We start from the raw sequence: 25,114 nt of genomic DNA, 5'->3' as shown, positions 1-25,114 counted from the left end.
GCTGCTGTGCAAAGCTCAGTTCCACGTGAAAATGACTAAAAGCATGTGCTGTAATGTAACTTTTGCAGCACGGGATAGGCATCATTCATATTTTTAAAAGCGCAAAAGAGCACATGCTGTTGTCTGTGCGCGCGCCGTGCTCGGCCTCGAACAGGTAGCGTGTGTGTGTGTATGTGTGTTTGCGCGCGCGCCGCGCTTGACCTCGGACAGCAGAGCACACACGCACATCTAACCCTCATTTGTTTAATAAACACACAAGTTGAGAATCAAAAGACACGTGAAAGAGAAACCATATCAGAGCCGCACTATTCTTAAAGTGATAGTGCGCAATATCCCTGCTGCTGCCGACTGTTTTTATTATTAATCAATAATAAAATCAAAAATACAGTGAAGATGCTTAAAGCACAGTTTAAACATAACAGATTTAATAACTCATTTCTGATAACTGATTTATATTATTTTTGCTATGATGACAGTACATTATATTTTACTAGATATTAGTTTTCAGCTTAAACTGACACAAAGGCTTAATTAGGTTAATTAGGCAAGTCATTATATAAAAGTAGTTTCTTCTGCAGACAATCAAAAATATATATTGCTTGACGGGGACTAATAATATCGAGCTATTAAAATAGGTTTCAAAATATTAAAACCTGCTTTTATTCTAGCTGAAATAAAACAAATAAGCCTTCCTACAGAAGAAAAAAATATTATAGGAAATACTGTGAAAATTCCTCTGTTAAACATCATTTGGGAAATATTTATATAACAACAAATTCACAGAAGGGCGAATAATTTTGACTTTAACTAAGGAACTCCAGGAATTGAGTTTGAGACCTCTGACATAGAGCCATTTGTAGCTGCATTGAAACTGCAATATAGACCTTCATCTATTTGCTCACATGGCTGCACACGTGCACATCCTAGACTCGACTATTGTACATGAGTTGGATAATGAAACTGAAACACTTGGTTTTGCACCACAATAATTCATTAGTATGGTGGAGGGCCTCCTTTTGTGGCTAATACAACTTCGACTTGTCTTGAGAATGATAGATACAAGTCCTGCTCAGTGGCCAGAAGAAACTGATCCATTCTTCTTGAAGAATAGCGGCCTGGTCACTACATGATGCTGGTGGAAGAAAACATTTCCTGACTCGCTCCTTCAAAACACCTCAAAGTGGCTCAATAATATATGGATATGGTGACTGTGCAGGCCATGGGAGATTTTTAACTTCACTTTCATGTTCATCAAACCACTCTGTCACCAGTCTTGCTCTGTGCATTGGTTCATTACCATCCTGAAAGAAGGCATCGCCTTCAGGACACAATGTTTGAACTATTGGGTGCACATGGTCCTCCAGAATGGTTTGGAAGTCCTTAGCAGTGACCCGCCCATCTAACACAAGTACTGGGTCTAGGGAATGTCATGATATTGCAGCCCAAACAATCACTGATCCACCCCTATGCTTCACTCTGGGCATGCAACAGTCTGGGTAGTACGTTTCTTTTGGGCTTCTCCACACCATAACTCTCCCAGATGCCAAGAATTTATCCTCTTTTGAGTACTGACATGTCACACATGATGTTGTGTGCATTGGAATATTTTAAGCAATACTGTGCAGTTACTTTGCTAATCTAACCTTCACACTCTGCTCCTAATGGTGTTAAACATGCAATCAATGAAGATTGGCCACCAAGCGGGTCAAATTAAGCCATGAAACCTCCAACAATTAAGCCATGAAACCTCCAAAATTTCAGTTTCATTGTCCAATCCCTTGTATATTACTTTAAATCGATAAATGATTATATTAAATAATTGATTTATCAATTTATAGTCCTAGCCTGCTTTTTACAGTAAAACATTTTCCCTTTGCAATGATGCCACCAGCAAAGCATTTACAAACAAACATCACTACATTTATTAATCTTTGAGAACGTCGGCCCACAAAACCAGACACAAAAGACAGGCTTTGGAAATGATGAGTACCGGTTCATCAAGGCTCTGTCGTAGGATGTTGTTGACCTCCTGTTGTTGCTTGGGTTCCAACTTCTTAATGAAAAAGAGCACTTCCCACCACTCAGCGCGGCTCAGGCGGCCTGCGTCACCATGCGAGCCCTCCATTAGATAAGGCAATGAGTAGAGCCCACCGGGGGGCTTGGAGAAGAACGTCTGACTCACTGCCACGTCCACAAAACACAAAAGAAAACTCATAAACGGAGATGGGCACACATACAGAGCAAACACAATCATGTTGGTAGTTTTTGATGGTTCTTGATTTACCAGTAGTGAGTTTGAGAGTCTCTGTGAGGGAGGACGCCTTTTCCTGAGTCTCCTTCTCTGCCTGACCTCCAGTGCCGTTGCCCAGGATTTCAATCATATGCCAGTGCACCCAGTAGGTCCTGGAAAGGGAGTTCCAGTACACCTGCAAAAGACAAAATATGATGGAATGTGAAGAATATAAACATGGTGCTTTTCATTTTTTTATCTAACGTAGAGCAGTGTTGTAACATAAAATATTGTGAAATATCTTATATCTTTATGTTTTAATGCCACATCAGTAGCATAGGCTCTATGTATTAAGAGCCTACTAACACTATGCTATCCAAACCGTGCCCAGACCCCATTCCCCAGATCGTTTCAGAAGTGCGAGTGCCCTGAATCGGGCTCAGACACGGTTCAGTTGGCCGGCCCTGGCCCGATTGGAAGAGGTGTGCCAGAGCGGGGTTCACTTGGGTGCAGTACGCTTGTAGTATGAGTTCAAAGCGTGCCTGAGCCGAAAACTGAAGACGAGACGTGACTTTTAAGAAACTGTTTCATATGGATTTATTAATCAATCTCACTGTTCAATGAACGCAAACTGTCGTAGATTATTAAAGACACAAACCCCTCACTACACAACTATGGACAGCTAAAGGGGGTTCGGGGGTGAGGTGTCTGAATAACACTGCTGAGAACCAGGTACTGTGTACTGTGGTGTTAGTAACTACTATAAAGTTTGTTTCGGGCCGCAGCTGCAATTGGATACTATACCAATGTTGGCAACCCTGGGGTTTCAGAGTTCTGAGGACTACTACGCACTCGGACTACTTTAATATTGGTGATAAGCCATGGTGAGCATTTTACTCCAATCAACGCAGATTAGCATAGCGCTAAGGAGGGGTTTGGGAACAAATGAATAGCTGAAAGAATAATATGGGAGTCGCTGGGATAATTAGGTAAAATAAATACCTAAATTAAGACAAGTGTTTTTTTTTTTTACTTTGAATGCTTATCAGCCTGTTGCTGGAGACCCCCAAAATCAAAATAAGACCCTTTTCAATGTATAGTAGGATGTATTTAAGAATATGCATTCTATTAAAATATGCTTTAGCTTCAGAATATTCTTACACAAGTTATGAATAGGTTGTGGAATTGCTTATCTTCTTGTGAAATATCTATTTCATCAGATGACAGGAAAAGCTCTGTTTGATAAAAGGTATTACTGGGGTGATCTGTTGAGTAATCCTGCATTAAAAAGCCAAAAATTTCAAGTAGAAAATTAGATTTTTACATTCAACAATTTTTTATTAAGGGTAAATCTTTTAAATGGAGGATGATATGGATAAAACTGAGAAGAATGTATTTGGAGAAGAAGAAAAATATATATCACTTATGTAACACAATGGTTTCTTCTGAAATGAGCTGCTCAAATATTAGTGTGAGTTCAAACAAGCAGCGCTGCTTCATTTTGCTTTTGGTGCATTCGCTGATGAATCTCACACAAAAAAAGCATTTGGGGTTTAGCAAAATTTCTAAAAAAGATAATTACTAGAAAGGATAAAAGGGCAAAAAACGCAACCATTTTGTCAGTCAAAAACCCAATGAAGAAATAAATGAATATTTATATTTGATCCATTTAAAATAAACTGTTCATTTGGAATAATAATTAACCCAGTGAAGCAACTTACTTTTTATTTAGGGTCACAAAGGAATCTAGAATAAGTTCTACAATGCTGAATGTCACTCGAGTGAACGATTATACACTGTACAATGAAAAGGTAGGGCTGAACACTTTATCAAAAGATGATGTGACCTAGTGCATGCAAATACTAAACTGTGAAAAGACTATTTAAATAAGTAGTCTGCATGTTCTGAATGCCAGTGTGAATAAATGGCATGGGCTGAGTCCGAAATCACACACGTCCATACTACATAGTATGTTAAAACAGTTTGCAAGCAGAGTTGCATGCCTCATTTCATAGTATTGAAAAAACAGCATGCGAGAAGTACCCAGATGCCCTAGTAATTCCGGTGACATTCTGAAGTATGCATCCAACGGATGCTACGCTATCCCATGATGCCACATGAAAGAATTCATGAATGGGAGTGAAGCGACGTAACTGGCGTGGGTAGGTCACATGATAATTGCCGGGTGTAGTGTGTCCGAGCTCCATTTAAACTACTCGCATTCATACTGTTTAGAACGTACTTCACTAGCGGTTGTGTAGTAAATTCAATAGGGGTATACCTACAAAAATAAATAAATAACAGACTACGTGTTCACGCTTTTGTATGCTTTCATCTGTTACTTCATGATGTCTGGAAGATAACCGCAAAAAAAACTTATAGTAAACATGTTTTTGAACCACACTATAGTGTATAATGTGTACAACTCTTTGTTAATGAATGCTAAGGAATACCGTAGTATGGAACACTGATAAACTGTAACAAATAACGTTAGAGTAAACTGTGGTGCATTGTGATGGTGTACAATTAAGGCTAAGAAAACTGAAGCCTATTAAATAGTTTGTTTATCACTAACAGTTGTGTCGTACCACAGCAGCAATATAACTACTTTGACAGTTTAATGCAAGTAATTATCTTTAGTATGCTTCCAAACACTACAGTATTTATGCTACAGTATTTTTCACGAAACAACGAAATAACTTATACAGTATATACCGCCTATGTCAGGCAAATATTTTTAGTTTAGTACAAAACTTGACTGTCTTCATGATATAAGGATCTTGCCCAACATATGTGGTTATTTTCCATTTATATCTCCTTTGAAATATGGAATAAATAAATATGGACTTACATCTATGTCTCCTATTCAGTTTTTTACTTCCTGCCCTCCATCTCAATTTCACTTGTCACCAGAACCACATGACCAAAAACAACCTGTGATTTTTTCATTTTATATTTAATAAAATTACAGCTTCTAAGTTCATTTATTCATTTATTTTCTGCCGCTATTCTGGGGCCGGGTCACGGGGGCAGCAGTCCTAGGAGAGAACCCCAGACTTCCCTCTAGCTCCTCCGGGGGGATCCCGAGGCGTTCCCAGGCCAGCCGAGAGACATGGTCCCTCCAGAATGTCCTGAGTCTTCCCCGAGGCCTCCTCCCGGTGGGGCATGCCTGGAACACCTCCCTAGGTAGGCGTCCAGGAGGCATCCAAAACAGATGCCCGAGCCACCTCAGCTGACTTCTCTCGATGTGTAGGTGCAGCGGCTCTACTCTGAGCTACTCCCGATTGTCAGAGGTCCTCACCCTATCCATAAGAGTGCGCCCTGCCATCCTTCGAAGGAAACTCATTTTGGCCGCATGTATCCAAGATCTTGTCCTTTCAGTCATGACCCAAAGACCATAGGTGAGAGTAGGAACGTAGTTTGACCGATAAATCGAAAGCTTTGCCTTTCAGCTCAGCTCCTTCTTTACCACAACAAAATGGTACATCGACCGCATTACTGCTGCCGCTGCACCAATCTGCCTGTTAATCTCACGTTCCATCCATCCCTCACTCATGAACAAAACCCCGAGATACGAAAACTCCTCCACCTGGGCTAAGGACTTTCCTCCAACCTGGAAATGGTTCTAAGTTCTGTTTGTTAAAACCAAAACTTTCTAGCAGTACTGTTTCTGTAATAAGTGGTGTAATAATAATCTATTACATTTTCGGAAGCACCCATGGTTACACTGGAGACCTTTTAATAGCAAGCTTAACTCACTAACCTGCACTGGAGGTGAGCCGTCGTTACTGTAGCGAAATTCTCCTTCATCCCCGGAGCTGACCTCCTCATAGTCCTCCAGCATACGGACCATCATGCCACTCTTTAGGTTGTCCTGCACATACTCCACATAAGCTGAACGTGAAGAGAAGTCAGAACGTGTCTTGAAACCATTAGTGGTTTTCTTCTTCTTCGGTGGCGTGACTGCAGCCATCGCTGTAGCGGCCATGATAGAAGTGGAAGAAGAGAAGCGTGGCTGAAAGATGGAGCGGACTGTGTGTTTCTGGATCTCGTTATTAATTTCGTCCAGGCCTCTGCTTGCGCTGCTGGAGGAGAAGGGTAGCTGTCGGTTGCGGTCCCAGCCCATGACCCGCACCAGCTCTGAGATGAGGTTAGCCATGGCCATGGTGAACTCGAACTCCCGCTGCACTCGAGCTTGCTCTGATTGGTAGGACGCTGTGGAGGAGGAGGAGGAGGAGGAGGGGCCGACGTCCTGGCGCTCAGAGGTCGACTCCACGCCTGCTGTGTTCAGCTTGTCCATCAGTGAAGTGACACACAGGTAACGCTTCACCAGCGAGAAAAGCAGCTTGCCAGGAATCTACAAACCAATCATTTTACATAGTACAAGATTAATACGTTTATGATCATTAACAATAACACATAAAAAGTAGATTTTAAATTATCTCCTAAATTAGCATATAATCTCATTTCAGCTTTTCCATTTAGTTGTTTTCATCATATTTATTAGTGTTTTTTAGTGTCTATAGTAGAGATGCGCGGATGGGGTATTATTTCATCCGCAACCGCATTACAAAACTCATCATCCGTCCGCCATACATCCGCACTAACATTTTTGACCAAATTTTAAAACCGCACCCGCCCGCCATCTGCTGACTGAGCTCTTTATTTGAATTGCTTATTCCTTTTTATTATTAAATGAATGTTTCTTTATTGATTATTAGAAAATAGAGAATGACTTTAATGACATGCAGTTGATCCAAACGTGCAAGTCGAATCCAGCATTAATTGACGCTTTGAAGTGACGCTAAACAACACGAGGACGTGTCTTTTCACTTGATTTGATTCCTCGGTCCTTGAGTCTTTTCCTTGCGTCCTTCCCTCGCATCCTATAGGGGTGGAAAGACGAGGAAAGAAAGCAAGGAAAGGAAACGAGGATACACAAATAAGAAATGAGAAGCACCCCTATAAAGCTCTCAGAATATCAGCAGTGAACTCCGTCTCCAATTGGCGCACAGGGACAAAAATAAATAAATAGCCTAAATTAAACGCACTGTACTGTACAATTTTTTTTAATTATTATTGTAGCCTAATAGAAAACGCATTTTGACACATTTCAACATTCAGACGAGAGCGCCTGGCCTCTAATGCACCCTGCTACACTGAAGGAGCACTCGCTCGCAGCACTTGTTGCTGGAATGCATAGAATTCTCTTATCAAGGTGCTGTAGACGTGGGAATGACTGCCTTGTTTCTCCCAAAAGGAAAGTATATTTTCCTCTGCTGATCCGTCTATTCGGAAGTTTGTAGATGAAGACTTCTGTACTTCATCCAGAATTAGTGTATCCGATTCCTCCTCTCATTCTGTGAAGTCAGTCATAGGGTTTTTAGTTGGTGCGCCAGCTATGTGTACAAAAACAGTACAACCGCCCACCACCCGCCCAAATTTAATTAAAATATTATTTTTCTTCACGTCATCCGCCCGATCCGCGGTTTATCCGCGGATTCCGCGGCTGTAACCGTCATCCGCGCATCTCTAGTCTATAGACCTTTTTCATAGAATGCAAAATTACCCATTATGCTTTGCGTGTATGCGTAAGGAGGACGCTAAGAACTTCAGGTCGGCAGTTTGATGCATATAAACAGTCACATTTGGACAGCTTTGAAAAGAAAAATAGATTAAAACTTACTTGCTTTTAATGTAGGGCTGCAACAACGAATCAATTAAATCAATGAAAATAGATTACTAAAAGAGTGGTAACCAATTTCATAATCAATTCGTTGTCTTGCGAGACGTGGGGACGATTAATTATTAAAAAAAAAGTTTGTTCAGCGACGAGTGGAGTGAATGCGGTTTTTCTTGTGCACTGATGCAATGTTCGGCGCTTCATAGACAGGAATGAATAGGAAGTAGTTCAACAGCAGGGTAAACCACTACAGTATTCTACTTTTGTTCCGTTTTGAAGTGAGGAACGTAAAGTCTCTGGTGCTGGTGTTTACTTGTTATCCAGCTTGACAAGCATGACAAGTTAGCGTTAGCTTGTTAACCCTTGGGGCAACTGAAAAGTCTGGCGCTGAGCCAGAGAAAGACTTGTCATATTATCAGAATTATGCAGTGTTTTTAATCACCCAATGATTATTTTATGTTTTAGATACGTAAATACACACAAGTACTAGTAAAACAATACATTTAGAGTCTGTAAAACACACAAGGAAGTCTATGGAAGTCTAACCATCTATTCAAATATGATTTGCAGATGAGTTTTATTCATATCAGATACACGTAGTGAAAGTAAAAGTAAAGATAAATCTGTTATTCTCTAAGTTCACCAGCCACTTGCATGTATTTGGAGAGTAACAGATTAATTTACACGATAAATCCTGCATGTTACACTTTTATGAATGAGGCAAACGTGCGGCCGCAAGTAAACATAGCCACGCCCATCTCACGTTTAAGATTATTTATACCGTCTTTTAAAAAACAAAATACACACACGTTTATGTGAATTGGAACATCAGGCAGTTGATGACATGATGAGCAAGCGTGTGAATATGTTGCTACATATCGAATAATTTTTATTGTCGATACTGACAATGGTGTCCGGTCAATAAGTATTGATAGCGATTTTATCGCCCAGCCTTAGTTGTCATAGTTATTAACTTTTGAATCTGCTTTTATTTTTACGTTTACAGTAGCTATGTTTCCATCTAAAAATGCTAATTTACTTTATGCGCAAAACTAGATAATTAACTGGATTATTATAAGACGTGCGAATAAAGCAGCGTTTCCATACAATAAATCAAAGTGAACTAAATTGTCACTTCCTAATTATCTGGCGCCAAATATTATAGTAAAAACGGAATTTGCTGCTTGAATCCTTTCTTCATTTAATAAACGACTTGCGCCTCAGAAGGAAATCCCGACACGCAGTGAGCGCGCAGTGGCATTTGAAGGCGTGAGACGCGGAGCACAGAAGATCTTGATTCTGAAGGTCATTAATAATATAATAACACTAATACTGCAATGGTTAAGGTGTTTTAGAATGTGGTCAGCCTGCTGGTTTGTCCATTCGCACACATTTTTATCATCACATTGCTTATAACAAAATCACATGACCTTTTAACGCGCATACTAGAATTTGTTATGTAAAAGTGTTTCCATTGTAGTTTATGCACATCTTTTCTTATCGAATAAAAAGTTTATCATACTCAGTTATGTGCATATGTTTTTATGCAAATTTTCAAAATGTATCTGCACCCTGGCATGTCCATCAACCGATTTTTAAGCGGATATCCAAAATGCTCATAAAAATAGGTGGATGGAAACATAGCTAGGGACACTATACATGACCTGATTACAATGTCACGGGGCATTCCCACCCAAATTTCCATTATTCAAGTAGGGTCATTCAGTGGCAGTCATCGATTTACTAGCTTGCAATGCATCGATTTAAAATTTTTCAAGTAGGTTAAACTAGTACTTTTACCATAGTTCCAAAATCGTAAAATAAAGGACTCAAGTTAAAAATGCAAATATCAAAATGTAGCTTTAATTCTGTCAGATTTTTTTTGATCAGTTCTTCAGCAATGCTGAGCTCAGGGATCTTGGGCTTAAAAGATTGGTGACTACTGTATTAGAGCATCATGCAGCTGATTTAGTAACATGAACTCTATTGCAATCATTCGTGTGCCGTGTCATGTATACTCGCGGAAGGAGTATTATTTTGGGTGTCACGCAGCTGCTGTGAGACATTTTCCCATACAGACTGCAGTCAGCAAGGAAGCTCATTAATCTTTGGAGAGTGATTCAGACTAGATGGAAGGGAAGATGAGTACCTGGGGAAGATGAATGCCCTCAAAGGAGATGCCATGCTCCTCGGAGGAGGTGGTCTCTGCAAAGAGCTCCAGCAGGGTGTAGCGGTTATCAAAGTCCATGTGCTGCTCGATGCCGTCCTGCTGGCTGAGAGACAGGAGCACATAGGCACGACTCCCTGAAAGAGAAACGGAATCCTTAACACTGACTTTTTTACGGGTTGATTTCTTCAAACTGTATTCATTTATAATTGTATTATTATACAATTTGTAGTAACATAACAAAAAAAATAAATAACAAATCAAGATACACTGCATGTCTATAAAAGAGTCACCTGGATTTAACTAAGCAAATAGGTAGCCTGCCATTGGATGACTGCTGCATGTATGATTATGTTTCAGATGGTGACGAGTTATTTAATCTTTACTGATGCAGAGAGTAACTTCTCTTTTTGTAAACTGCCGTCTTGAACGATGCATCCAGTGGTCGTAGAAAGGTATGATCCGTTTCAGAGGGGTCAAATTATTGGCGTGCCTCAAGCAAAGAAAACCTGTAAGAAAATGACTGAAACTACTAAAATTGCGTTAAGAACTGTCTAACATGTTTTTAAAAACTTAAAAGATAGTGGGGAGCTATCATCTTAGTGGAAGAAATGTGGCAATTAAGTGCCTGGGATTAAAGAGCTGTGTAGCATTAAAAAAAAAAAATTATCAGTGAGGTTAATAGGGGGAGGAAAAAGTCCTCGGTTTGCTAGGGAGCACACCGATCGGTCATTTGGACTCAAAGGAAAAAGGTCATGTGGTCGGATGAGTCCAGAAGTACTCTGTTCTGGAATGATAGGCACATCAGGGTAAGAAGAGAAGTGGATGAATCCTGTGGGACTAGTGCTTTGATCAATATTATGTACCCAAAATATGAGGTCAGCTGAGTACCTGAGCATGTTATTCCATCAATGGATTTTTTCTTCCCTGAAGGCCAAGGAATATTAAACAATGCCAATGCTAGGATCCCTCAGGCTTAAAATGGTAAGAGTAGTTCAGGAAGCACTTTTTTTTTTTTCATTTTTACACATGGACTGGGCACCACAGAGCCCTGACCTTAACCCTATTGAGAATTTTGATGATCAATACAAAATCATGACAAAAAATGAATGCAACTATAAATGGGAGTAAATGTTACATTTGACAAATGCTTGTCAAAATCAAAGCTAAAAGCAGTCCAACAAAACCTTTTTTAGACAGGCAGTGTACTAAAAAAGTACAATAATATTACACATTATAATTATGCATTTGCCATATGCTCATCTGTAAAACAAAACTGAGTTTAAACACAATTATTGGCATAATTTAACACTTGTAAACCTTAAAAAAATCTGAAACAGATGCAGATAGACACACAAAAACTCACTTAAAATTGGACAAGGAACATATTAGAGAAAAAAGAAATGTTTAAAGGTTTAAAGAATTGATCTATTCCAATCTTGGCAAAAAAGTAAACAGTGCTAATACATGGCTCAGCTTATGGGTAAACAAAGAAAAGTCATACTAAAATAACGATAGATAATTACTATAATAAACTGTTGTGCAGAATAACTAACCTTGACCAATACTAAATGTTAGCATTTTTTTAAAGGCTTGACTGGGGTTAAACAACTAGAGAAACAATGGCAATTGACACAAAACCTATTAGTTATCATATGATCAACAGCATTTACAGTGACATGACCAACAACAATTGTGCCAATTCCTAAATGTTCTTCTCAGAAACTACTTTTTGTCAAACCATCTAGTCCAAGACCATACACATTCAGCTTATGTTTACAAAGTTTCAGCAGAGTACAGAACACCATAGTCAGTAGTCATCATGGTGGTTTAAGAAATGTGTGAACATGAACATAAGAAATGGCACGTGCAATACTACAGACAGTTAATTCAATGTTTAACAACCACCTCCTAAGAAGCATTATAAAGTTTCAAGAAACTGAAAGTGTACCATCTAAACATTGCTATGTTTGCTTAAGGACTGGTCTGTCATGGCAAATTCTGGTTAAACCACAGAGCAGGATTTTGGGATGGGATTACTACCTTAAACCAACGGCAAAGAGGAAAACGAATCAAAACATACAAAGTGCAAACAGACCGTTTTTCCAACTAGAACCGTGTAGTAGTTTTTGCTTTTATGCTGTTAACATGAATATTCAGAAAATGAATCATTCCAGAATGTTTACATTATTATAAATGTAGTAATAACAATGAAAATAATCATCTGATACTAAAAACTGTTTTATTAAACAATATAATAAAACAATATTATTACAGTATCATACAAGTTTGTATAGAAAAATGGTGTGTGCTCGTTCTGTGAACCAACTATCATTTTATTATGCATATTGATAGAGCAATGAAAGTTTTGGGTACAGACGCAAAAGTCAAACAGTCAAAGTGATCCCCTTTTACATAGATCGGTAAAAAAATTATTACTATTACTATTACTAATTACTATTATGCAATGCCTGTAGTTGGCAATGTCATTATATAAATGAGCTCTACACACACGTACACATAAGCGGTCTATAGTTATTGTTGTTTTGGTCGTTAATAGGGTTGTGCTATTTAACGTGACAACTGTGCCATTGAAGTAGCAGGACACCACTAAAGAATTTTTAAAAAAATCATTACACACACAAGTCACTGACAATGTTTGGTTTAAAAAAAGGAATAACACTTAGCTTGGCTGTTGGCATATGAACAACACTCTCACTGAGCTGTCAGTGAGACTCACAAGAACTCACTCTCTCCACACACAGTATTATGACTTAAAAGGATATAGTATAGATGGGATTTTAAAAAAACAAAAGAACATGTGGAAATGGCACAAGTTCAAGAACTTCAGTTTGGGATTCTTTTTGATGAATTGCCCAGCCATATTTGAATGTTATTTTGGACCTAAAAATAGATTATACAATAGCAACATATTTAGGGATGGGTACCGAAACTCGGTAGTCAGTACTTTATCGGTACTTCATTATAAAAGACGAAAGTATCGACAAGTTCTTATGTTAACAATTTTGCTATAGGTACTGGAGAGTTATTGTTGAATTAATATTACTTACATTAGTTTTTCCTCTAGGATTTTTTCCAGCTGTGTTAGCCAGGACAGGCATTTTCTACACAGATCTATTAATTACCCATACCGTTATTTCAATGACAAATTTCGTGAGCGCCATATTACAAGTCGATATCGCATTCATGTAATATAAGCATGCAAATTTCTTAGCGATTTCCTCTGCTCATGCACAAAACCTAAAACCAAAATATGACCTTTTTTAATGTATATGTATAATAGGGGCTCTTTAATTAATACAAAGTGAAACTTTGGTGGCACAAACTAGATTGAGGTGGGCTGAATTAAAAACAAACTACTTAAATTGGCCTAAATAAAAGTGTTGCAGGAGACAAGGACTTATGTGACTCACTGTTGAGAGACAAAGAGGAAGGTATGGATACTGCAGAAAAGTAATATCTTGGTTTTAAATATTTCAGTATTCATAATTTTGACAACAATACCATAAAGCATAGGAAACAATGTAATTTGGTCACTTTCTGGCAATAATTCAAGTCATTAATGTTGTCATAGTAAATATTTGAGCATCTCAAAGTGATTTCTTTATATTACATTATCTCAGTACTTTAACATTACTCAGTACAAAAAGTCATATTATATTTCTACAAGTACTGCTAATATACTGTTTGAATAAATCCCCAGGCTTGCATACGCCCAAATATGTGTGGTCAGTGACTAACACAAATGCCTCAACCCAATCAGAGGAACTAGAGATGAATAAGCACATCCTGTGAAGGAGTATGAATAAGAGTCAAAAGAATGAGAGAAGGAACTGGAAGTCCCCCTTCCTAGAGGGTCCATTACCAACATTTCCCTATTTGACAAAGAAAAACTGCAATAATCGTACTAAAAGCAACATTTAATAACTTTAGCTTTTTGAGTCCTGCAAGTTCTTATTTTGTAAATTGTTAAAAGACAAAACATCTCCACAACCTGGCGACAACTTTTTAATAAAGCATCTCCTTTATTTCAATTTTTGTAGGACATCATCACAGTGAGCAGATATTAGTCGCACAAAGAAATGCTAGTAATGCACAGAGAATGGCCGATTCCAATTTTTTGAACTAACAGATTGGCCGATTCGATATCGATCTCTGACTTCAGAAGTGCTTTTCCTCATGAGCGTTTGCGTGTACAATTAAAAACTAGCTAAGAGCGGCATCTGCTGTTAAAAACTAGCCTAGTGCCACTCTGCTGTTAAAAACTAGTCTAGAGCACCATTAACTGTTAAAAACTAGCCTAAAGTGATATATATTGTTAAAAACTAGCCTAAATACGATTGCCAGAATCGTAGAAATGCTAGATTAAGATCGTCTCGGGGGTCGAATCGAGATCTTTTTTCGATTAATCGTGCAGCTCTACTAGAGCACCATCTACTATTAAAAACTAGCCTAGAAAAAACTAGCTAGTTTATCCTAGAACAATATCTGCTGTTAGAAACTAGCAGTGTCATCTACTATTATGGCGAATCTACCATTAAAAAACAGCCTAGATAGCCATCTACCTTTAAAAAATAGCCTAGATTGCCATCTGATGTTAACCTGGAGCACCATTTGTTGTTAAAAACTTGCCTAGAGTGCCATCTTCTGTTAGACTAGAGCATTATCTGCTGTTAAAAACTTGCCTAGAGCACCATCTGCAGTTAAAAACTAGCCTAGAGTACCATTTACCGTTAAAAACTAGCCTAGAGCACCATATACCATAAAAAAATAGCCTAAATCGCCAACTGCCATTAAAAACTAACCTAGAGCACCATCTGCTGTTAAAAACTAACCTATAGCGCCATCTGCTGTTAAAAACTAACCTATAGCGCCATCTACCATTAAAAAATAGCCTAAATCGCCAACTGTCATTAAAAACTACCCTAAAGCACCATCTGCTGTTAAAAACTAACCTATAGCGCCATCTGCTATTAAAAACTAACCTATAGTGCCATCTGCTGTTAAAAACTAACCTATAGCGCCATCTACCATTAAAAAATAGCCTAAATCGCCAACTGCCATTAAAAACTAACCTAGAGCACCATCTGATGTTAAAAACTAACCTATAGCGCCATCTGCTGTTAAAAACTAACCTATAGCGCCATCTGCTGTTAAAAACTAACCTATAGCGCCATCTGCTGTTAAAAACTAACCTATAGCGCCATCTGCTGTTAAAAACTAACCTGTAGCGCCATCTGCTGTTAAAAACTAACCTATAGCGCCATCTGCTGTTAAAAACTAACCTATAGCGCCATCTACCATTAAAAAATAGCCTAAATCGCCAACTGCCATTAAAAACTAACTTAGAGCACCATCTGCTGTTAAAAACTAACCTATAGCGCCATCTGCTGTTAAAAACTAACCTATAGCGCCATCTGCTGTTAAAAACTAACCTATAGCGCCATCTGCTGTTAAAAACTAACCTATAGCGCCATCTGCTGTTAAAAACTAACCTATAGCGCCATCTACCATTAAAAAATAGCCTAAATCGCCAACTGCCATTAAAAACTAACCTATAGCGCCATCTGCTGTTAAAAACTAACCTATAGCACCATCTGCTGTTAAAAACTAACCTATAGCGCCATCTGCTGTTAAAAACTAACCTATAGCGCCATCTGCTGTTAAAAACTAACCTATAGCACCATCTACCATTAAAAAATAGCCTAAATCGCCAACTGCCATTAAAAACTAACCTAGAGCACCATCTGCTGTTAAAAACTAACCTATAGCGCCATCTGCTGTTAAAAACTAACCTATAGCGCCATCTACCATTAAAAAATAGCCTAAATCGCCAACTGCCGTTAAAAACTAACCTAGAGCACCATCTGCTGTTAAAAACTAACCTATAGCGCCATCTGCTGTTAAAAACTAACCTATAGCGCCATCTGCTGTTAAAAACTAACCTATAGCGCCATCTACCATTAAAAAATAGCCTAAATTGCCAACTGCCATTAAAAACTAACCTAGAGCACCATCTGCTGTTAAAAACTAACCTATAGCGCCATCTGCTGTTAAAAACTAACCTATAGCGCCATCTGCTGTTAAAAACTAACCTATAGCGCCATCTACCATTAAAAAATAGCCTAAATCGCCAACTGCCATTAAAAACTAACTTAGAGCACCATCTGCTGTTAAAAACTAACCTATAGCGCCATCTGCTGTTAAAAACTAACCTATAGCGCCATCTGCTGTTAAAAACTAACCTATAGCGCCATCTGCTGTTAAAAACTAACCTATAGCGCCATCTACCATTAAAAAATAGCCTAAATCGCCAACTGCCATTAAAAACTAACTTAGAGCACCATCTGCTGTTAAAAACTAACCTATAGCGCCATCTGCTGTTAAAAACTAACCTATAGCGCCATCTGCTGTTAAAAACTAACCTATAGCGCCATCTGCTGTTAAAAACTAACCTATAGCACCATCTACCATTAAAAAATAGCCTAAATCGCCAACTGCCATTAAAAACTAACCTAGAGCACCATCTGCTGTTAAAAACTAACCTATAGCGCCATCTGCTGTTAAAAACTAACCTATAGCGCCATCTGCTGTTAAAAACTAACCTATAGCGCCATCTACCATTAAAAAATAGCCTAAATCGCCAACTGCCGTTAAAAACTAACCTAGAGCACCATCTGCTGTTAAAAACTAACCTATAGCGCCATCTGCTGTTAAAAACTAACCTATAGCGCCATCTGCTGTTAAAAACTAACCTATAGCGCCATCTACCATTAAAAAATAGCCTAAATTGCCAACTGCCATTAAAAACTAACCTAGAGCACCATCTGCTGTTAAAAACTAACCTAGAGCACCATCTGCTGTTAAAAACTAACCTATAGCGCCATCTGCTGTTAAAAACTAACCTATAGCGCCATCTACCATTAAAAAATAGCCTAAATCGCCAACTGCCATTAAAAACTAACTTAGAGCACCATCTGCTGTTAAAAACTAGCCTAGAGCACCATTTGCCTCTAAAAATGGGCCTAGAGCACCATCTGCTGTTAAAAAGTAGCCTATAGCACCATCTGCTGTTAATAACTTGCCCAGAGCACCATCCGCTGTCAAAAACTAGCCCAGAATCGATTCAAAAGTAAACAGCGATGCATTTTGAAAATGTCAGAATCAATTTCTTGAATTACTTTTTTGGCACAACTCTGTTACTCTCTAAAATAAGATGGAAAACATTAGAGCATAATTTGGTCTTCTTAAAGAATCAGCTTGATCTACAGACACCGCCAACACCCAGTGCTGAGAGTGCTGTGACAGTCTCTGCCCTTCACTGATGACTCACAATCCCCAATACTGAACAGCTCACTGGCGGGAAAACAGCTTCATTAAACTTACAGTGTGGTCTGAAGCCAATACAGTGAGTCTTTAGTTAACAGGCCACAATAAACTCCATTTCGCTACAATCCATATGCACTTGAATGTGCAAATGATCATGTGGCGAAAACAAAAAGACATCGGTTTGATCTCCTGGTTCAGAATTGGAGATTAAGGCCACTTCTATTAGTAGTTCTGAATCAATACATGCAATAAGAGAATTAAATTTATATATGTCAATATTAAAATATAAAGATATTATTAAATATTATTTTATTAGTAAATTATTTGGAAAACCAAAAAGCACTGTTTATTTAACTTTTGCTCGTTCGTAAATTTATATGATTGTAATTTATCATGTTTTATAAAGATACACTGCATAGAAAAAGACTTGATCACCCCAGTCGAGCTTTATATTGAAATCTTTCCAAATAGAGCCAGTCAAATTACTTGATGGGATTATATTTATATTGCAACGAAACAAAATATTGCAATGTCAGATTTTTCCAATATCGTGCAGCTAGGCATTGAAAGATAACCGTTTTAAGGGTATACCAAGGTTTGGAAAAGTCAAGGTTTTAAAACCGTCAAAATTTTCTGCAATACCGTTCCTAAGGTATGTGTAAGATGTTTTATCTACATTTTTTGTTGTTGTTTTTAGTACTAAAGTATCTCCGGCAGAAAAGATATCCAAAGATGCCATTTTAAATTGTAATTAAGACAAATGAAGACAGCAGGAGTTGTCATTTTATTACTTAGCCTGACAGGTTTAATGTTCCCAAATATTATAAATGTTTCTCAAAATTTAATTATATTACGTTCAAATGGGGGGCGGGGTAGTTTTTTTTTTACCCAGACATTTAAAAAGAATTTATTTTAGAGCAGTAATCACAATACCCCGTAACCATGATATTTTTATCCAAGATTATCAAACCCATATACTCATACTTGTATATAACATTTTGAAAGCATTATAAATAGTATGCAAAAATATTATATATAAATGTCATCAAATTAGGGAGGAGGTCACTTTTGTTATATCTATTAATCAGAAATATATTTCATATGTTTATTAAGCAAGGCTCGACAATATGGTTTGCCCAATGGCAAAGAAATAGCTATTAACTTCTTTTTTTGATGGGGCAAGTAGAAAAAATACTTAGCGTTGAACTAGAGCTGCACAATTAATCGTAAAAAGATCACGATCTCGATTCGACCCCCTAGACGATCTTAATCCAGCATTTCTACGATTGTGTCAATCATATTTTCAAGTTCAGGAGAGACGCAATGGTGGCCGCACAAGTCTTCACATTGTTTTACATACGTTGTTCAGCAACGTGGACACCTCCAAATGGTGTTGAAAGAGTCACATACTGTATTTATAAGATATAGTTCACCTCAAAAATGTAATTTCTATCTTCATGTAATGCATTTGCGACCGCAAAATCACATGTGACGCGAGCTGACCGTCAGCTGTTACCAGAGGGAAGGCGGGCGGATGAGAGCGCGCCTCTGAATGAAGTTTACTTTAGTGAACAGGTCCTGCATAGGCTGTGAATTACAGGTAATAATGTTGTAAATAACATTCAGTTTGTGGCACAGAGTGATCGTTTGGGAGCCGCGCTGGACGTAAACCGCTCTTAGCAGTGAAAATGAAACCGAAAGCGCGCACAGTGTTGCCAGATGTAGCCGACTGACTCCAGCCCAAAAAGTATCCAAAACCCACCAAAATTCAAAAAATACCCACCAAGTCGTCTTTATTCACGAAAATTACGTCAGTGACAGATTTTAAGCAGAAAATGACAGATTGTAAGCATATATCTCAAACACAAAAATTCAACATCGGAATTATCATTAGCATTAATGACCAGGACAAATCTAAAGTCTGCTCAAGTCCACCATTCCAAGTCAATACAAAATTTAGCATTTTAACCAACAGTACAGCAACACAAAGCCTATTGCTGTTTTACTACATGTTTGAGAATAACAATAACAATAGCCCACTCATATTAATCAATATTTTACATCTACAGAATCGTGAGAAAATCGTGAACTTTATTTTAGGCAAAAAAGAAAAAGAAAAATTGCGATTCTCATTTTAGCCAGAAATGGCAGCTCTACGGTAAACCCTGTTAAGTATGCTTAAAATCAAATTTTACCAACCCTTTGACATTCAGTGTCTCAAAAACGGGATGTATTACATAAGTCGGACCATTTACAATCTTAGCACTTTACAAATAATAATAAAAATAAATAAATATCAGCACACTAAAAAACAGAGAGCATCAATTATAAAAGTAAAGTCTAATATATTAGCCACCACAACTATAATTTTCAAGGAGAGTTACTTTAGTGTTTCATTTCACTCAAAGGAAACTCCCTAGGAAGTGAGAAGAGTTTTGCTTAAAACCACTGGAAACAACCACTCAAACACAGCACTGCAGAATATCCAAAGGATGACAGTCGATAGACAGTGTAATAAAGACTTACCGGCATCATGAGAAGCCAAGGCTCGCAACATCTTGCCAGCGCTGCGCCTGGTTTGTCGCTCCTTGTTGCAGAGCAGTTCCATGAGCAGGTCGAGAGCTCCAGTCTCCTTGAAGACTCCTACTAGTGAGCCGATACTGGCATAGGCGCTCAGCACGTGGATGGTGTGCGTGATGCTTATACCGAAGTCGCTGTTCTTGGCCATTTGCTTCCGGGCACGGCGCACCAGGTTCTTCACGTCATCTTTCATGTCTGACAATTCTCCCTCATCAAAGGTGACATCTGCAGGAAACTGGCCGCTAGGACGCTCCTCTTCCTCCAGCAGAGGCCTCTGGGAGTCCGCCTTGCGCTTGCCTAGGAGAGTGGGGCAGTTGGCGTAGACGTCTTCGGTGGACATCCACATGAGGATGCTCTCAGTCTTGCTCTCTCCGGAGGTGGAGCCGCTGGATCCACCGACTCCTGAACTGCTGCCGCTACCGCCGCTCGCCTCATTGCTGCAGCCTGAACTGCTGCTGTCCTCCACGGTCAGAAGACTCCAGCGGATCAGATACTCCGTCTGGCCGTCGTGAGTCCTCCGCTGGCGGATAAGCTCCTCTGGGTAAGCCTGCAGCTTCGGGCCCAGCTGAACCAGCAGGTTTCCATTGCGGCGCTCACCCACCATGGTAGCTGTGAACGTAAAGTATCAACATTTCAGATTATATGAACAACCCAAATGCCCCAAAGGTCAACTGTTTCAAAATATATGTTGCATAAACTTCCTGTTTGAGCAATTGCATACACCGGTATCTCACATTTAGTCTTCTATTTCAATCCAATGAGATCTTTCATCATCCTTGAACTAAATTTACATTTAGTCATTTAGCAAGTTTCGTCCAACGCGACTAACAATTAAGGAGGCAGTCGGTGATTCATCAAGAAGAGGCAGTATTAGGGCTCGAAATAGCAACTGCTTAGTCACATATGCACCCGAAATTTTATCTATGCGACCTCACAATATATTTGGGAGCATTTGTGCGAGTGCATAAGTTTGTAGTAAACCAGTTTTCACTGCAAAATATTCACTGCATGCGCAGATTAAGGAGACATTCACGCAGATTGCATCTTTGCACCTAAAAATGCTCGATAATAGTTTAAAACAGTAGTTCTGTCAACTTTCTACAGTAAACAAATCCCGCAATCCCACCTTCAAGCTCGGATTGGTGCACGGCTCTAGAACTGAACGCGAATGGATTGGTTAATATCAGCCGTCAATCATTCAGTCAATGCTATCTGCCTTTAGATGACAGGGAGCTACAGCCCCGAAAATGTAATGTGCTGAAGATGAGTGAATGAAAAGCACACTGACAGATTTTATTTTAAAAACCACTTAAAGTTACAAAAAAATGACACAGCTGATTAATGATACACTTTACGAAGAGTGGATAAGACTTCTAAAACTATTTACTGTGAAGTCTGTGTGACAAAGTTTTCAGGATACAGTGTTAGCCACTGAATCTAGACATTTTAAGCATGGGATGTTCTATTTAATCCATTTAATCGTCAGGATGATTTTAAATGCAATAAATCTGTTAATATAAAACTTTTAGTAACCATGCTCATAATTCCTGGTGGGTGCGACTAAATTTTGGCTGGTGCGACCACATTTTTAAAGTTAGAAGCACCAGTGCTACCAAGCAAAAATGTTCAGTTTGAGCCCTGAGTATACACAGGAAGTGTTAAGGAGGAACTGTTACCCCTCAGGAGTCTGAGATAATTTTGGGGCCCCTGAGATGTTTTGACATGCCCTGACATGTTTATAGTTTATTTCAGCTACTTATTACATTGTACTGGCCAACATGTATTTTTTTTATTCAGCACAGACTGTTCTTCAATAATATGTGAGAAATATTGATGTACATAAATGCGTTTTTTAAGAAAAAAAATATTATTCGTGGTTAGTAAGTTTTGGAGAAAAAAGCGTAGCTGAAATAAGGTCTACTAAATGTGCCTGAACAAGAATTTTGAGTAACCACATTTGCAGGCTAGAATATTAACTTCCCATTTATGTGAAATATACTAAATATATCCGTTTGGAAAAGCTGTTTTGTTTAAATGCACTAAAATACACTGCCTATTGACCTCTTTCTAAAATGCGGAAGTGCACCCGTTTTTGCGATTGTTTTAGAACTTAAGATTAAGTCGCCTACCGGAGAAATAACATGGAATAATTAACGTCAGAAAAGGGTCAAACTACTTGCTGTACAAACAAGTGTTTGCATGACTATACAGACCAAGTAGAATAATATAATAAGAAAATCTAAGTTTGCAACATCAAGCAGCATAACGACCTGGTTTTAATGTCTATAAATGAATGGAAGTCAATAAGACCGGACGTCTCAAGCCAAAAAGATTCAAATGGCTCCGCCTGCTCGTACATGAAGAATTAGGTGAGACATGGATCAAAATAATCATTTTCAAAATGGGTTGTACTCAATTATGCTTTTTAAAAGGTCAGTTTTAAAAAAAATGTGAGAGACTGATAAGACCATTTTCATTTTATAATATAATTTTCAATTTATAATTTTAACTAATATAAAGCTAAGCTATAAATCACAACTATAATCCTAAAATATTTCAGTAATCCATCCATATGATCAGGCATCATTAAGAGAATATTTGATGCTAAATTGTCATTTTTGTCATTAATAACAACAGTCTTCAATTGAGACAACCAGTTTAAACAATGAAAAGATTTATTTAAAGTTTCTCATATACAGAAATCAATGCACAATTCAAGCACATCAAAACTGATAAACAGAAACTCAACCCTTCATGCTTGACATGCAATAAGATTAGTTCTTATGTCAACATACGCTTAAGCTTTTGTTTATTTCTTCATTATCATGTTTGATGTTTTACTGCTGCAGTAAAATTTTTAAAGTTTCAAAAGTTGTGCACATTTACATTGAGCCATATTTATTTGCATTTTGAGTGGGGCATTCAATGTTTTATTCAAATATGCGCTTTATCAATATTCGCCTTTCATACACGAACGGATCGTTCATACATTTGGAATGACATCAGGGCAAAACGTTCTCAAAGATCAGCATGAACAGGCTTGCAGTGCTATATTAAAACTTCAGATTTAATGTATTGATAAAACATATTTTAGAGCAGCGGTTACCAACAGGGGGCTCCCGGCCCACAAGGGGGCCTCAGTGAGCTCTCTGGGGGGGGATCAAGTCATATGTTTACAATTAGCAGTGGACAATTAGGAGAATACGGAACCCCGGAAGGGACGTAGTGGAGGAGAAAAAAATTGGCTGGGTGAAAAAAAAATAATGGGTGAAAGAAAAAAATGGGTGGGAGGAAAATATATATTTCTAAGTTTTTGCGTTCCCTCACAAAGATGTTTTGCGTTCCCTCGCAAAGTTTTGCGTTATCTCGCAAAGTTTTGCGTTATCTCGCAAAGATGTTTTGCGTTCTCCCGCAAAACTGTTTCTCCACAAACACTTCCTGTTCACTGCACTCACGTAAACCCTCCCGTTTTTGCCGATATTCTCCCGTATTTTACCATTCTACCCCACTTTCTTTACATTACTGTGCTTTCATATGCTACCTTTGAACCAGTGAACGCATGTATAAGCGCTGACTGACAGACGCGCTCCATACAATAAACTGATCCCAGATCAGCGTCGTACAAGACATTTACAGAGGAGCGGGTGTATGTTTAAACAGACAAATACACTAATAATATGAAACATCTCCGTCCTGCATGTTTTATTTTAAACAGCTTATTTTCTCTTAAATTAACAGCTTCTAAAGTAATGGACTGCTTTCTTTATAGATCTGTGCATTCTCACAGAGACACCTCTGTTATCAAACTAAAAACATGAGATTCATTTGCTGCTCACTTGTTTGATAACAGAAGTGTCCCTTTAAATGGCGCGCACAGACGCTGATCTGGGATCAGTTTATTGTACGAAGCACGTCTGTCAGTCAGCGCTTGCATGCATTCACTGGTTCAGAGGTTGCAAAGTGAAAGGCAACGATTAGCGCACAGTAATGTAAAGAAAGTGGGGTAGAATGGTAAAATGTGGGAGAATTTCAGCAAAAACGGGAGGGTTTACGTGAGAAGTGAAGTGAACAGGAAGTGTTTGTGGAGAAACAGTTTTGCGAGAGGATGCAAAACATATTTGCGAGGGAACGCAAAACATCTTTGCGAGGGAACGCAAAACAACTTTGCGAGGGAACGCAAAACATCTTTGTGAGGGAATGCAAAAACTTAGAAATATATTTTCCTCCCACCCATTTTTTTCTTTTACCCAATAGTTTTTTTTCACCCAGCCAATTTTTTTCTCCTCCACTACGTCCCTTCCGGGGTTCCGTAGGAGAATGATCATGTTGCCTTAGTTAATTTAATCCCCTGGCTGACCAAAAAAATTGACAAATTTTTAATTCGTCCTCCACAAAAAAAGACTCACTGTGATTTACCTTCAGCAGCTAATACTAATGACCAAAGCATACTGAACCCAGATGAGGAAGCTCCAAACATTTCGGGTGGCAGCGCTAGCAATATTGCAAACACGAAATGCAGGAAATACCAAGATAGTTACCTGACCTATGGTTTTATTCCATTTTCTTGAAGCAAAGAGTCCCTGACCTAGCCACAGTGCGTTATCTGCGTTATCTCTTGCTAACGAATGCATGAGGTCGTCCAAATTAATAAGAAATTTGCATATGACTCATCCCCAATACCGCGACAAACCCACAGAATTTTTGGAGCGCAAGGCAAAAGAATTGACACACACCCAAAATGAGATGAGGGCAAGTAATACAGCCAATTTCAAGGCCAAAGGCTTACGTTTGTCAGGTACAAATGTTCTACTGATGTTTTGCTTTTATATTTTACATTAGGCTATTATTTATGCATGAACATATCTAGATATAGTAATAAATATACAGTTTGTTTGAAAAAAATTTTTTTTGTCATCCTTACTGCAAACTTATATGAGCGATAACATCATTAAATATGCCTTACAACTGTTTCCAGGGGAAAAGGGGGTCTCAGGCAAAATAGGTTGGGAACCACTGTTCAGATAGAGGTAAAGTCGGTTTAACATTAAGATATTCAGACATTCTCCTTAAATAACATTTCATAAAAGTATTCTTTGCTAATTCT

At 38.4% G+C, this 25,114-nt stretch overlaps 1 protein-coding gene across 12 annotated transcripts in view; it reads right to left on the bottom strand.

The window, feature by feature from the left end:
- wu:fc02b11 overlaps nucleotides 1–25,114 on the bottom strand; it is a 643,013-nt gene that overhangs the window by 616,676 nt on the left and 1,223 nt on the right. For all 12 annotated transcript variants that reach the window (XR_015505550.1, XR_015505551.1, XR_015505554.1 and 9 more), the window contains exons 2-6: nucleotides 19,957–20,619; nucleotides 10,063–10,217; nucleotides 5,994–6,587; nucleotides 2,285–2,426; nucleotides 1,991–2,181 (exon numbers count right to left, since the gene is read on the bottom strand). Coding sequence is in view for 7 of the 12 variants with exons in the window: in XM_087278764.1 (XP_087134890.1) it covers nucleotides 1,991–2,181; nucleotides 2,285–2,426; nucleotides 5,994–6,587; nucleotides 10,063–10,217; nucleotides 19,957–20,614 (1,740 nt within the window). In the remaining 5 variants the exon portion in view is untranslated. The remainder of the gene's footprint in view (nucleotides 1–1,990; nucleotides 2,182–2,284; nucleotides 2,427–5,993; nucleotides 6,588–10,062; nucleotides 10,218–19,956; nucleotides 20,620–25,114) is intronic.

Source organism: Danio rerio, chromosome 13 (assembly GCF_052040795.2).
Source record: "Danio rerio strain M-AB ecotype USA chromosome 13, GRCz13ab, whole genome shotgun sequence".
In the NCBI taxonomy this organism is placed as follows: Eukaryota; Metazoa; Chordata; class Actinopteri; order Cypriniformes; family Danionidae; genus Danio; species Danio rerio.
This window is presented reverse-complemented; position numbering and strand designations above follow the sequence as displayed.